The 15258-nt window shown below is 42.6% G+C and overlaps 1 protein-coding gene across 3 annotated transcripts in view; it reads right to left on the bottom strand.

Moving 5' to 3' along the window:
- The window catches only part of LOC124011223 (aryl hydrocarbon receptor-like), an 84285-nt gene extending 70369 nt beyond the window's left edge, over positions 1 to 13916 (bottom strand). For 2 of the 3 annotated variants that reach the window (XM_046324365.1, XM_046324368.1), the window contains exons 1-3: positions 11527 to 13916; positions 10699 to 10719; positions 10384 to 10574 (exon numbers count right to left, since the gene is read on the bottom strand). In XM_046324365.1, the coding sequence (XP_046180321.1) occupies positions 10384 to 10574; positions 10699 to 10719; positions 11527 to 11567 (253 nt within the window). In that variant the 5' untranslated portion in view covers positions 11568 to 13916. The remainder of the gene's footprint in view (positions 1 to 10383; positions 10575 to 10698; positions 10720 to 11526) is intronic. The other variant, XM_046324367.1, reaches the window with a different exon arrangement.
- Positions 13917 to 15258: the final 1342 nt, after the last annotated feature.

Here is a 15258-nt window from a genome sequence, read left to right as displayed (position 1 = left end):
GGCAGACGGCGTCGGAGCATGGGGTCAGCGACAAGCCATCAGACTGTTCACTCCTGTACTGCCTGGCAGACGGCGTCGGAGCATGGGGTCAGGGACAAGCCATCAGACTGTTCACTCCTGTACTGCCTGGCAGACGGCGTCGGAGCATGGGGTCAGGGACAAGCCATCAGACTGCTGAACACTTGATCCGGGACTGACCATTTTTGCTGACTCTGCACACCGTAGCACACTTGAACTCACTCACATAGCCTCAAATATGCACAACACATGTACACACACACGCACAAACATCGAGATGTACGTTATTTGGCCCTACTACATGTCTGCCAGAAGCAGCTATCTATCAATGTAAACATTGACGTGACCAATAAGTCCCAGGTAGTAGTGGATCTGTCAGTGTGGATTTGTACAGGCTTCGCTCTCCTTCGCCCCGCTTTGCTTTGCTGGTACGTGCACACACACACACACACACACACACACACACACACACACACACACACACACACACACACACACACACACACACACACACACACACACACACACACACACACACACACACACACACACACACACACACACACACACACACACACATCGCGACTGCTGCTATTAAGACATCTATTTATTAATGCTAAACTGCACAATTTAAACACTTTGCTCTCAATATCCCCCTTCCTGACACACGTGTAAATTGTTGAATGCCTTCCTTGTATTTATATTATATAGAAAGAAATGCGTATACTTTATTACTTTTGACATTTTATATTCTTGTTGTCACATTATTGAGAGGTGAACCTCCATTTCATTGTACCGTGTGTACACCATGTGTATCCTGTGGATATGACAAATAAACTTGACTTGACTTGAGTCTGGGATCCGGGTTTAGAAGGATCTTCGGTGGCCTGGCATTGCTCTGGAGAAGGAGCTTTTAGAAGGAGACTGCATGTCAAATGTGAATTGGTCCAACAATTAAGTCAGCAGCATCTCAGCTGAAAACCAACACAAACCACAGGCAATAAAGCTCCTGCTTCCAGTCATGATGATAAAACATTTAAAAACATTACGTGAACAAAACTCGGATCATAAGCGGTCAAAAGAACACGCTAGGCCAAATTAATGTCACAAAATGTCACATTACAGCTTTTTTTTTTTTACAACGGTAAGATTTCATTTCAGTAGCGGGATGCTTTTGTCACAGCACATTCCCTCTCCATTTCATTTTGTGGAGACTGTTTTCCCTTTAGTTTTTATTGGAGCGAGTAGAGTAGTGGATAGCTATCAGGAGACTGCAATGCCTTGTGACAGCTCGGCAGCAGAGCACTGGAACAGTCCCCACTCTATCAGATTTTAATGAGCGTTAATGGCCACTTAAAGCAGAAAAATGTGTGACTGACACAATGATGGACGATTCCCTGGCCTTAATAGTGGGTACCGTGGCTGGGACGGGTTCCTGCTCAGATAAGAGAGTCTTTGTCCCAACACTGTCTCTAGTTATTCTACTGTCTCACAAGTCATGGCAGAGGGAGAGAGACAAGGAGGGGAGAGAGACAGAGAGGTAGCTGTGACTAGTGCTAACTGGAGGAGAGAGAGAGAGAGAGAGAGAGAGAGAGAGAGAGAGAGAGAGAGAGAGAGAGAGAGAGAGAGAGAGAGAGAGAGAGAGAGAGAGAGACAGAGAGAGACAGAGAGAGACAGAGAGAGACAGAGAGAGGAGAGAGATAGCTGTGACTAATGCTAACAGGAGGAGAGAGATAGAGAGAGACTGTTGCCACAAGAAAAGGGCAGCCAGTGAAGAACAAACACCATTGTAAATACAACCCATATTATTTTCCCCTATGTACTTTAACCATTTGTACATTGTTACGACACTGTAAGTGAAATAAAGTGAAATAAACAATACAAATGAACAGTAAACATTACACTTACAGAAGTTTCAAAACAAAGACATTACAAATGTATAATATGACATTTGTAACGTCTTTATTGTTTTGAAACTTCTGTATGCGTAATGTTTACTGTTCATTTTTATTGTTTATTTCACTTTTGTATATTATCTACCTCACTTGCTTTAGCAATGTTAACACATGTTTCCCATGTCAATAAAGCCCCTTGAAATTAATTGATAGCTGTGACTAACAAAGAGGAGAGAGAGAGAGAGAGCTGTGACTAGTGCTAACAGGAGGAGAGAGATAGAGAGACAGAGAGGGGAGAGAGATAGATGTGACTAGTGCTAACAGGAGGAGAGAGATAGAGAGACAGATAGGGGAGAGAGATAGCTGTGACTAGTGCTAACAGGAGGAGAGAGATAGAGAGACAGAGAGGGAAGAGAGATAGCTGTGACTAGTGCTAACAAAGAGGAGAGAGAGAGAGAGCTGTGACTAGTGCTAACAGGAGGAGAGAGATAGAGAGACAGAGAGGGGAGAGAGATAGATGTGACTAGTGCTAACAGGAGGAGAGAGATAGAGAGACAGAGAGGGGAGAGAGATAGCTGTGACTAGTGCTAACAGGAGGAGAGAGATAGAGAGACAGAGAGGGGAGAGAGATAGCTGTGACTAGTGCTAACAAAGAGGAGAGAGAGAGAGAGAGCTGTGACTAGTGCTAACAGGAGGAGAGAGATAGAGAGACAGAGAGGGGAGAGAGATAGCTGTGACTATTGCTAACAGGAGAGAGATAGAGAGACAGAGAGGGGAGAGAGATAGATGTGACTAGTGCTAACAGGAGGAGAGAGATAGAGAGACAGAGAGGGGAGAGAGATAGCTGTGACTATTGCTAACAGGAGAGAGATAGAGAGACAGAGAGGGGAGAGAGATAGCTGTGACTAGTGCTAACAGGAGGAGAGAGAGGGAGAAGGAGGAGGGAACTCGTAGCTCATCATGTCTCCATTTCAAATCTACAGTAAGCCTCTCTCTGGCTAAAATTGTCATCATGCTCAAAGTTTACCTGAAAGCTGCCAAAGCAATTAAGAGAACTGTAAGCTGTGTTGGCAGGGGTCTGTTTTCCTCTACTCCTCATAAGACAGTTTGACTGATCTGTATGGAAGCTTCAGTCTAATAAGTGACCAGGGCTGTGATCAGTTCAACACACACACACACGCACGCAAACACACAATCACACTGGGGAGGGATGGGGCACTAGGGTCGGGCTTAGCCAAAATAAACATGGCTGTTGTTGTGAAAATATGGTGGCCTGTGGCTGGAGCATGGTGTGTGTCTGTGTGTGTGAGGGGGTTCATTGATGGAACATAATGACAGTGCTTTATACACACGCACGCACGCACGCACGCACGCACGCACGCACGCACGCACGCACGCACGCACGCACGCACACACACACACACACACACACACACACACACACACACACACACACACACACACACACACACACACACACACACACACTACGGGATCAGTTTTTCCAGGAATTAAGAAAAGCTTGTTGACAGACTGATGGTGTAAGGTAAAGAGCAGGAATTTGGAGAGAGAGAGAGAGAGAGAGAGAGAGAGAGAGAGAGAGAGAGAGAGAGAGAGAGAGAGAGAGAGAGAGAGAGAGAGAGAGAGAGAGAGAGAGAGAGAGAGAGAGAGAGAGAGAGAGAGAGAGACAGAGAGACAGAGAGAGAGACTATTTGTTCAGTTTCTTCTTTATCTACTGAATCTCATTATCTCTCTCTCTAATAGCACTGGGCACTACAGTAGGTTGAACCATGAGAAAATAGGTCAGTTGATGGGTACACTCCGGTAATCACACCAAAGTGACCTTTTAAGACCAATGTATTCCTGTCTGGCTACCTTGACATAGCAGCACAAGACTGGCCCTTTTGTGTCCACAAGGTTTGATTCTGTTATGCTGCTGGGGGGTTTTCCACCCCCCCCTTCTTATTTTCCTTTTCAAAGGAGTATAAACCCTCTTTAAGTGGATTAATCCTGTTGTTTTTACTCCAAAATACTTTTATCCTCAAATGCACCTTTTCAGCTCGATGTAATGACAATATGTTGATAGTAAGACATTGAAAACAAAAGCGACACTTTATTTTGTGTCTCAGTTCTGAGAACTGTTTAACAATGTTACACTTATAAAAGCTATATTTCTTTAAAGTCCAAGACCTGGAATTGAACTTTCTATAACGGGGTTCTTTGTTAGTTTTTGCTCTCTAGCCACCCACTTGGTTTTTGCTTTTTAACCAGTTTGAGACAAAACCTCAGTCTTGTTTCTCTGGCTCTGTGTGGTCCACAAAGTCCTCATCCATCACTTCTCCATTGGCTCTAGTCAATTCATCATGGACCAGTCATAAGATCGTTAGCACAGGGTCCCCTTTTCTCTCCATGTGAGAAGAGAAGGGGTCTCATGCAAAATCACTGGGAGTTCATTTACCAATGTGATCTGGAACCGTCATGGTTGAGACTCATTCAAATCAATCGAACCATGGATGTAAAGAAGACAAGGTGATCTGAGGCAAAAACCCACCAGATCCAGACAACAGATCTACTCTACTCCGGCCACTGAGGTTTAGCTATCGTTTGTAACGCGACACAAATCCAAGGCTGTGCCGTAAGCTATCAACGATAGACAGCTGCCTCTGATTGGGAACCACACTCGGAAAAACAACAAAGAAATAGAAGACATAGATTTTCCCACCCGAGTCACATCCTGACCAAACCAAACAGAGAATAAATAAGGATCTCTAAGGTCAGGGCGTGACAGATACACTCAATTAAACAGAGCTTAGAGAGGGGGCAGGCACAGGCGGGGGTGACCGGGTTGGTGTAACGGCACGAGGCAACCAGAAAATACAACAACACCATCATCACCTCATCTCCGCGAGTTGGAGAGAGACATCGAAAAGACGGAATACTCTTTATCTAAATCAAACGGTATGTTAACAAAACCCAGAAGCAGGTGGGCAAATTGAAACGGAACGACTGCAGAGTTTTATACTGGGTAAAACTTATCAACACAGTTTATCAAGTTTATCAATGGTGAACAAACGATGACATTATGGTTGATTTTGAGTAAACGATCAGTTTATAATCAGATCTCCTGTTCTCCACCCTAAATGTGTTAACCAACGTTTTCCATCTTTTTGAAGCTGGCGTCGGTCCTGCACACTGTCATGTGGCAGCAGAAGGGAAACATGCAGAAGCTCTACCCAGTACCCAGATAAAAGGCCAACAAAAAGGGCAAGACTGATCAAACACCCCGTTTGAGAGAAAGTAGAAGGGTTACAGCGTTGTGAGGCAAAACACTTCCAGCATTTGAAAACACCTAGACAGTGGTCACACACGCACGCACGCACGCACGCACGCACGCACGCACGCACGCACGCACGCACGCACGCACGCACGCACACACACACACACACACACACACACACACACACACACACACACACACACACACACACACACACACACACAGTTACAATAATCTGCAGTCAGGGCCATTCAATTTGCTACAGTGCCTTGCGAAAGTATTCGGCCCCCTTGAACTTTGCGACCTTTTGCCACATTTCAGGCTTCAAAAATAAAGATATAAAACTGTATTTTTTGTGAAGAATCAACAACAAGTGGGATACAATCATGAAGTGGAACGACATTTATTGGATATTTCAAACTTTTTTAACAAATCAAAAACTGAAAAATTGGGCGTGCAAAATTATTCAGCCCCCTTAAGTTAATTATTTGTAGCACCACCTTTCGCTGCGATTACAGCTGTAAATCGCTTGGGGTATGTCTCTATCAGTTTTGCACTTCGAGAGACTGACATTTTTTCCCATTCCTCCTTGCAAAACAGCTCAAGCTCAGCATTTGTGAACAGTAGTTTTCAATTCTTTCCACAGATTCTCGATTGGATTCAGGTCTGGACTTTGACTTGGCCATTCTAACACCTGGATATGTTTATTTTTTAACCATTCCATTGTAGATTTTGCTTTATGTTTTGGATCATTGTCTTGTTGGAAAACAAATCTCCGTCCCAGTCACAGGTCTTTTGCAGACTCCATCAGGTTTTCTTCCAGAATGGTCCTGTATTTGGCTCCATCCATCTTCCCATCAATTTTAACCATGTTCCCTGTCCCTGCTGAAGAAAAGCAGGCCCAAACCATGATGTTGCCACCACCATGTTTGACAGTGGGGATGGTATGTTCAGGGTGATGAGCTGTGTTGCTTTTACGCCAAACATAACGTTTTGCATTGTTGCCAAAAAGTTCAATTTTGGTTTCATTTGACCAGAGCACCTTCTTCCACATGTTTGGTGTGTCTCCCAGGTGGCTTGTGGCAAACTTTAAACGACACTTTTTATGGATATCTTTAAGAAATGGCTTTCTTCTTGCCACTCTTCCATAAAGGCCAGATTTGTCTCCCACCTCTGCTATAGATCTCTGCAGTTCATCCAGAGTGATCATGGGCCTCTTGGCTGCATCTCTGATCAGTCTTCTCCTTGTATGAGCTGAAAGTTTAGAGGGACGGCCAGGTCTTGGTAGATTTGCAGTGGTCTGATACTCCTTCCATTTCAATTATTATCGCTTGCACAGTGTTCCTTGAGATGTTTAAAGCTTGGGAAATCTTTTTGTATCCAAATCCGGCTTTAAACTTCTTCACAACAGTATCTCGGACCTGCCTGGTGTGTTCCTTGTTCTTCATGATGCTCTCTGCGCATTTAACGGACCTCTGAGACTATCACAGTGCAGGTGCATTTATGCGGAGACTTGATTACACACAGGTGGATTGTATTTATCATCATTAGTCATTTAGGTCAACATTGGATCATTCAGAGATCCTCACTGAACTTCTGGAGAGAGTTTTCTGCACTGAAAGTAAAGGGGCTGAATAATTTTGCACGCCCAATTTTTCAGTTTTTGATTTGTTACAAAAGTTTGAAATATCCAATAAATGTCGTTCCACTTCATGATTGTGTCCCACTTGTTGTTGATTCTTCACAAAAACATACAGTTTTATATCTTTATGTTTGAAGGCTGAAATGTGGCAAAAGGTCGCAAAGTTCAAGGGGGCCGAATACTTTCGCAAGGCACTGTATATATTCTTATTCCATTCCTTTACTTAGATGTGTGTGTATTAGGTATTTGTTGTGGAATTGTTAGAGATTACTTGTTAGATATTGCTGCACTGTCGGAACTAGAAGCACAAGCATTTCGCTACACTCGCAATAACATCTGATAACCATATGCATGTGACCAATACAATATGATTTGATTTGACACTTAGGCTAGTTGGCTAATGGCCAGGATAAAAAATAGGCACCTATGCGATGTTGTTTAAACCAGTCTTGATTTAAGGGGAGGGTTGGCTATGTTTGGGTTTTTAATCAAAATCAATTAAATTGGGAGAAAACACTTGTTTTCAAGGAAACAACTCAAATATTGCCAACCCTACCACCTCAGCCCAAGGGAGCCGATGTTAAGACAGGCAAATTGCCGAACCTGGAAAATGCCAGTGTGCCAGCGACGACGAAATTGCAAACTGACGTGCGTTTGACACTTGCGCCTCCTTAGCGCCAGATGAGACAATAAAGCCCTTAGTGTGTGAACATTTCTTTGTAAACTGGTCTTTACACCATATTTAATTGTCACCATATGAATGAATGTCGACACCAAGCTGCACATCTGGAAACAGTTCAGCTGAGTCATGTAACAGTTTAACATTGACATGTGAGTCATTTATCAGACCCACTTCTCCAGAGGGACTTAAAGTAGAGAGTGTATACATTTTCATAATGGTCGCCCCCGTGGGATTCGAACCCACAACTCTGACGTTGCTAGTGCCATGCTCCACCAACTGAGCCACATGAGACTATTACCATGACATAAGCAAAAACATGACCAAAAAACCTCAAATAAGTCAGGCTTTACGGTCTGGCTTAACTGTTTCCACCCTTATGTGACCCATACCCCCACATCCACCCTTCCTGTCTTTCCCACTCCCTATCCCTCTCCCCCCCTCTCCCGCTCCCTATCCCTCTCCCCCCCTCTCCCGCTCCCTATCCCTCTCCCCCTCTCCCTCTCTCTCTCTCACGATCACTCCTTCTCTGTGACAAAACCCTGTAAAGATTGCCCTATTGTGCGCTCCAAAGCCACTCTGAATATCTCCAATGCTCAGACTCATTAACAGTCTCTGTCAGACCCAGGGCAAAGTGGACAACCATGGAACTAACGATCTACCAATGTTAAAATGATGTACAGTACAAGGCTACTGTGAAGTATTAGTTGCCCGTTGAATCTAAAGAGCTATGCTAAACTTCCATTTAAAACCCACACAAGCTCTTCACTAAAAGCATGCAAAACATAACATAACTCTTCTAATCCCTGCACATCAAATAGCATTTGTACTATTTTCACATAAAAAAAATGGTTCACTGCAAAGGCTACACACGAGTGTCATACGCATGTTGTACCCTTATCTATAGTGGTACACTGGTACAGCAGTTTGGGTGAAATGGTGCAAAACGGTGCCATCGAATGCAGGACGACCCACGGCAATTTTCTGTAGCTAGGCTTTATTGTAGCTAGCCATGATTTATTCAAAAAATGTGATCAGATTTGTATTTTTCCTTCAAGTGTTACATTGTTTAAGTTCATTTACATTGCCGCCGACATAACGCAGCTATAAAATATTCAGTATTCAATCGATTTAACGAAACACAGTTTCTTCCAATTGCACTTAATCAATTGTTGATGTATGGTGTAACATAATGTATCATATATGTCATTGAGCAGCGACTTCTATCCAAAGCGCCTCACAGAGAGACGGGGCATGTTCACACATGATCACATTGTTGATCCCAGGAAAACAGTAATGGAGGACTCATACTTCATTACATTCAGCCCTTTTGGTTCCTCTCCCCTTCTTTCATTCTCTCCCCTCTTTCTTCCTCTCCTAAGTGTTTCTGTTAAGCAGTGTGGTGGATGGGAGGGAAGGAAGGGACTTCTCCTTGGTTAATCTCTCTACCTGTCCTGGGAGTCTCTGCTCCTGGTATTTTAATTAAAATAACTCCTAGTGGAGTCCTCTCCAATATTAAACCTGTTATTGTCTCCACAGGCGCACGCTGATCCAAACGCAAACCTCCAATCTCCCTTCCCTTTCCAAATAGACGGAGGTTTCTCTTAAAACCATACACATTGGGTAGTAAGGTCCAGAAGTGATTGAGGTGAAACATCGCCACAATATTTGAGCTCTGTTCCGGTGTGCCTTGAAGATAGTCCCATAAGCAATCTCAACCCTGCCCCTCCTCTCCTCTCCTCCCCAGCTATGCACTTTCCATTCCCCATGCAGCATCTTCAATACAGCTCTTACCCACGGCAGAGTTGGGTCATGCCCACTGTTTCCATTCGACTCACCTCAACGGCCATTTTAAAATTGACTGTCTAAAACAAACATTTTCCTCCCTCTGTTTTATAAATGATTTAAGCTCAATTTCTTTGAATTATGCATGACCCATCACCACCTCCAGAACTCAGCGCCTGCAGAGCAGCATCATCCTAAAACTGGAAGGGCGGAAAAGGTTGGGATTCTGGCATAGAAAACCCCATATTGAAAGTGTATAAAAATGTGTTTTTGTATGTCATTGATTAGCTTATTCGAGTAGTTCAGGATTGTCTTCACATCATGTATGTGGTGTGTCTTGAGAAGAAAATGTCATATGGTAAGATGAAACCAAAATATAACTTTTTGGTAAAAACTCAAATCGTCGTGTTTGGAGGACAAAGAATGCTGAGTTGCATTCAAAGAACACCATACCTACTGCAAAGGGACCATGACGACTGATCCTTGTAAAGGAAAGAATGAATGGGGCCATGTATCGTGAGATTTTGAGTGAAAACCTCCTTCCATCAGCAAGGGCACTGAAGATGAAACGTGGCTGGTTCTTTCAACATGACAATGATCCTAAACACACCTCCCGGGCAACAAAGGAGTGGCTTCGTAAAAAGCATTTCAAGGTCCTGGAGTGGCCGAGCCAGTCTCCAGATCTCAACCCTATAGAAAATCTTTGGAGGGAGTTGAAAGTCCGTGTTTTTTCCCCTCATATTGTCTGTCATAGTTGAAGTGTACCTATGATGAAAATTACAGGCCTCTCTCATCTTTTTAAGTGGGAGAACTTGCACAATTGGTGGCTGACTAAATACTTTTTTGCCCCACTGTATGTCCGTACAGTGCATATCCTAAGCTTATAACCTCCACACAGTTACCTGCAGCCAACACACACACACACACACACACACACACACACACACACACACACACACACACACACACACACACACACACACACACACACACACACACACACACACACACACACACACACACACACACACACACACACACACACACACACACACACACACACACACACACACACACACACAATCACCTGAGAAGAAGTTCTTGGTCCTCAGGTAGCTCACGCTGAGCCGTAAGATAGAGAGTTTATCCAAGCTGGAGGTGACCTCTTCTGGGAAGGGCAGTAGACTGGCCAGACGGTCTAACTCAGAGTTCAGACGGTCCCGGTGGCGCTTTGATGGGTTAGACTTGGTCCCTTCAGACGGAGCTGTCTGTTTCTCTCTGAGCAGGAGAAGAGACATGGGGTTTATTAGGGAATCACAGAGGAAATTATGAAGCCAGTAAGCTAATTCTCTCAATGTTGATAAGAAGGTAAACAGTGGACCTATTGCCACTCAGTACTCACTTTTGGTCTTTCACTTCGATGCTGAATGATAAATCATATAATTAAATATTGGTATTAATAATAATACTATACATTTAATAATAAATAATCATCATATCAATAATAATACTAATAGCAATAATAATAACAATATTATTATAATCATTTTCTTATTTCCTTATAAGTTTAATTATTATTTTTGCTCCTTTTTAGCTTATTTTTTTAAAACCAGTTATAGATAAGCAATAATACCATTTGAAATACAGTGTGAAAAAATATGAATAGTCAAGTTACAAGTACTTTTCGTTTCACACGATACAATAAGGGCACATTGAACTATGAAAAATACTGAAACGAAAATAAATACCTAAGGCCTGAGAATGATGAGCACGAGCCTTACGCGCCTTGCACCTGTGCCCGAAGCACTGGCATGGGTTCGTTAAGATTCAAATCGAATCAAATTGAATCATCATATTGAATCATCTCTCTCCATTTGAATTGAACATCACTTCAACCATTTGACCTCATCATGATTATGAGTCAAATTATGTGTTGAGTTATTTTTATTCAAGACATTATGCATAACATTACGCATCATTATCCTGACACAATATACTACATAGGATAAACATACTGCTTATAATATATATATATATATATATCCACATCTGTCTGCACCAAAGAATATTGAAGATATATACATGCTATTTGGATGGATCGTGAGTGACTATCATGTCATATAGCGTTGACTCATATATTATCAAATAATAAAAAAGAATAACAACTTTTTGGTGGGCCATTTTAGTTCATTATTCAAGCTAATGCAATGTTCAAAAAACTCTCACGTACCCTTTTTGCACCGGTTTTCTTCTTTTCCGTCCAGCATACATGGTTGAGGCTTTACTAGTAGCCTGTGGTATAGCCGAATTATTCTATGTTAACTGTAGACCGAGCCGATCTACATAAACCCGGTAATGGTTGTCTAATAACCTATCTTATCTACTCATCCCCAGATCATGTCCAGAAGGAACTGTTTTCAAGAATGGATCAAGCAATGCTCTGATTCATCAGTCCTCTTGTCCTACATCAATGACGTGGATGTTTGTCAGGCGATTCAAATCATTAAGCCTACAAACAAATACTGACAACGATTACGTCAATGCCCTTGCATGCAACTGAACGCCGTTTCACAATGAAATATAGTTTTCCATCAAATAAGCAATGCTAAATTGACATTCGTCAAAAAGTGGCAGCAAGTGCATCCCTTCCGCCGTGTTTAACCTGTGCGTAAAATGCTGTTGACATCCGTTATTAAATGCCTTCCTCATCATGCAAAGTCCATGTCATCATTCGTTTCGATACAAAGTTAACATTAGTGGAAAAAAATAGAGGGGGAAATAATAACGAGATTGAAACATATTGCCGCTTTTTCGCTATCGCTTCTTTGCAAATCTCTTGTGGCACGAGCAGCTAAAGCGCGCTCTCAACCTGAGCCCACAGCCCCCCTCACAACCCAGTTATTCCAGGGTACACGCATTGGACTGGACTGACCAGACAACTGGCACAGATTTGTGCAAGAGCGCGCAAGGATCAGAAGTGGGGGCGCGCGAATCAGAGGCCTTGAGTTAGAGGGCGCGCGCAAGGATTAGGCCTCAGGTTAGAGGGCGCGAGCAATTAACAGAAATAGGATCAGCTCAAGGTTCCATTTGGTCACTGGCACAATTTGTCAACTATTTGTAAAGTTGGTTGGCTATTCGACTATGCAATTATATATTTAGTGAAGTTGGAAAACCTTGCAGAAGTTTATTTATCTTGATTTACTCATTTTAGGTATGCCCTTCTATAACTAAAATAACCATGAGGACCTTTCCTCAGGTCAGAAAATGACATTTCACAACCTTCTAAAAGTTATTTTTTTCTTTCTTTCTTTCTTTCTTTCTTTCTTTCTTTCTTTCTTTCTTTCTTTCTTTCTTTCTTTCTTGTATTTTCTCCAGAACTACAAGAAAAAAAGTTACTCTTGAATAACACCAACATTTCTTTTTCCTGTTTCAGCCCAGTATTACTCAATAAGTGAGTTGTGTGCAAACATATTATCTCTTTTTTGTATAACACCAGAGGGCTTGTGGTAATGTTATGTGAGTATGCTCCCTCTAGTGACCAAAATGAATATGACATAACATCGTTTCATAAGTGGTTGGGGCAAGCTACTACTTCTACTTTCACAGATAACATATCATGACATAAAGTAACATAGCATAACACAGCATAACATAACATACATCTTTGAAAAAGGTATGTCTTTAAAGATAAAATTATTATTGGAAATAAATACTCTGACTGCTCTCTCTCCTCCTATCCTGTAGTAATCATGAGGGCCCTCAGGCATACCTGAGAGGGCAGATAATATCATTCACCTCTAGGGTGAAAAGGAGTCACATAAGCATCTGGAAAATTTAGAATCTGAAAAAAAAAATCGTAACTTTTCCTGAAGTCACTAAAACTGCCCAAACTATCGGAGAGAGATACGAATTTATTAGCCAATAAACAAAGGGCAAATGCTGAGGGCAGTCATGAGCCTTCAGTCAGGAACGGTTTCACTGTAGAATTTAACCAAAAAATTAAACAACAATTAATAGATGCATTAATGGAAATGCATCAACATATTATTGACAGGGCGTGTTGGCTCCAACTCTACAAGAGGCCTTGATTTAATTGATCTGTAATCTGGAAAAAGACCACACTATGCCATCTTCTTATCGCTCAATCTCATTCATTAATGTTGATTTGAAATTGATTGCTAAAGCCATCACATTCAGGCTGGAAGAGTACCTACGAACATTGACTAACAATGACTGGGGTCCATTAAAGATAGAATGTCATTAATAACTTAAGGCGCCTTTTTCATATCTTATCCGAAGCAAGACAGTCAGATGAACCCGCAGTTGTAGTATCACTTGATGCAGAGAATGCATTTGATCGTGTTGAATGGAAGTATCTCTTCAAGGTTTTGGAGAATTTACATTTTGGTGCATATTTCAGTAACTGTGTTAAGCTTTTATATGACACACTAAAAGCCAGAGTGAGCACAAATTAAATGGTGTCTGCTCTGCTTCCCTATCGGTCGAAGTACAAGACAAGGGTGCCCTCTTTCCCCCATGCTGTTTGCTTTGGTTTAGGAACCACTGACTCAAAAGATTTGAGAGAACTCTTGCATCACAGGATTTTCAGTGGGAGATATAGTGCACAAGATTTCTTTGTATCTTAGTATTTCTCACAAAACTAGACACATCACTGGTTACACAATTAACTGGTCTAAGATATAGATATCTACAGCACAGATTAGATGACTATTTCTCTGGTTTAATGAGAATAACCCTCCTAAATGGACTCAGATTGAAGGGCATATTCTAAAAGTACAAGATACAGTATGTAATATGTTCCATATTGCTTTACTCCCAAGAATATTAAGACATTTACTGGAAACCCCATTCTGACGTCAATCTGTGATGGTTTGATCGTAGCTAGCTACATAGCTAGCTACATAGCCGTCTGTGTATCAAAGATAATTGTTGTCGTTCTTTTAACGCAACGTAACGTAATCAACACTGCTAGCTAGCCAGCTAGCCCCCGAATAGCAGCACTATAGAAACTATTACACTCAACGGAACAACTTGATTAGTGTAGTGTCAACAACGCAGCCACTGCCAGCTAGCCTACAAAGTCAACAACGCAGCCACTGCCAGCTAGCCTACTTCAGCAGTACTGTATCATTTTAATCATTTTAGTCAATAAGATTCTTGCTACGTAAGCTTAACTTTCTGAACATTTGAGACGTGTAGTCCACTTGTCATTCCAATCTCCTTGCATTAGCGTAGCCTCTTCTGTAGCCTGTCAACTATGTGTCTGTCTATCCCTGTTCTCTCCTCTCTGCACAGACCATACAAACGCTCCACACCGCGTGGCCGCTGCCACCCTAATCTGGTGGTCCCAGCGCGCACGACCCACGTGGAGTTCCAGGTCTCCGGTAGCCTCTGGAACTGCCGATCTGCAGCCAACAAGGCAGAGTTCATCTCAGCCTATGCCTCCCTCCAGTCCCTCGACTTCTTGGCACTGACAGAAACATGGATCACCACAGATAACACTGCTACTCCTACTGCTCTCTCTTCGTCCGCCCACGTGTTCTCGCACACCCCGAGAGCTTCTGGTCAGCTGGGTGGTGGCATCGGGATCCTTATCTCTCCCAAGTGGTCATTCTCTCTTTCTCCCCTTACCCATCTGTCTATCGCCTCCTTTGAATTTCATGCTGTCACAGTTACCAGCCCTTTCAAGCTTAACATCCTTATCATTTATCGCCCTCCAGGTCCCCTCGGAGAGTTCATCAATGAGCTTGATGCCTTGATAAGCTCCTTTCCTGAGGACGGCTCACCTCTCACAGTCCTGGGCGACTTTAACCTCCCCACGTCTACCTTTGACTCATTCCTCTCTGCCTCCTTCTTTCCACTCCTCTCCTCTTTTGACCTCACCCTCTCACCTTCCCCCCCTACTCACAAGGCAGGCAATACGCTCGACCTCATCTTTACT

Source organism: Oncorhynchus gorbuscha, linkage group LG23 (genome assembly GCF_021184085.1).
Source record: "Oncorhynchus gorbuscha isolate QuinsamMale2020 ecotype Even-year linkage group LG23, OgorEven_v1.0, whole genome shotgun sequence".
Lineage (NCBI taxonomy): Eukaryota > Metazoa > Chordata > Actinopteri > Salmoniformes > Salmonidae > Oncorhynchus > Oncorhynchus gorbuscha.
Note: the sequence above shows the minus strand (reverse complement) of the source record. Positions and strands in the feature narration are given on the sequence as shown.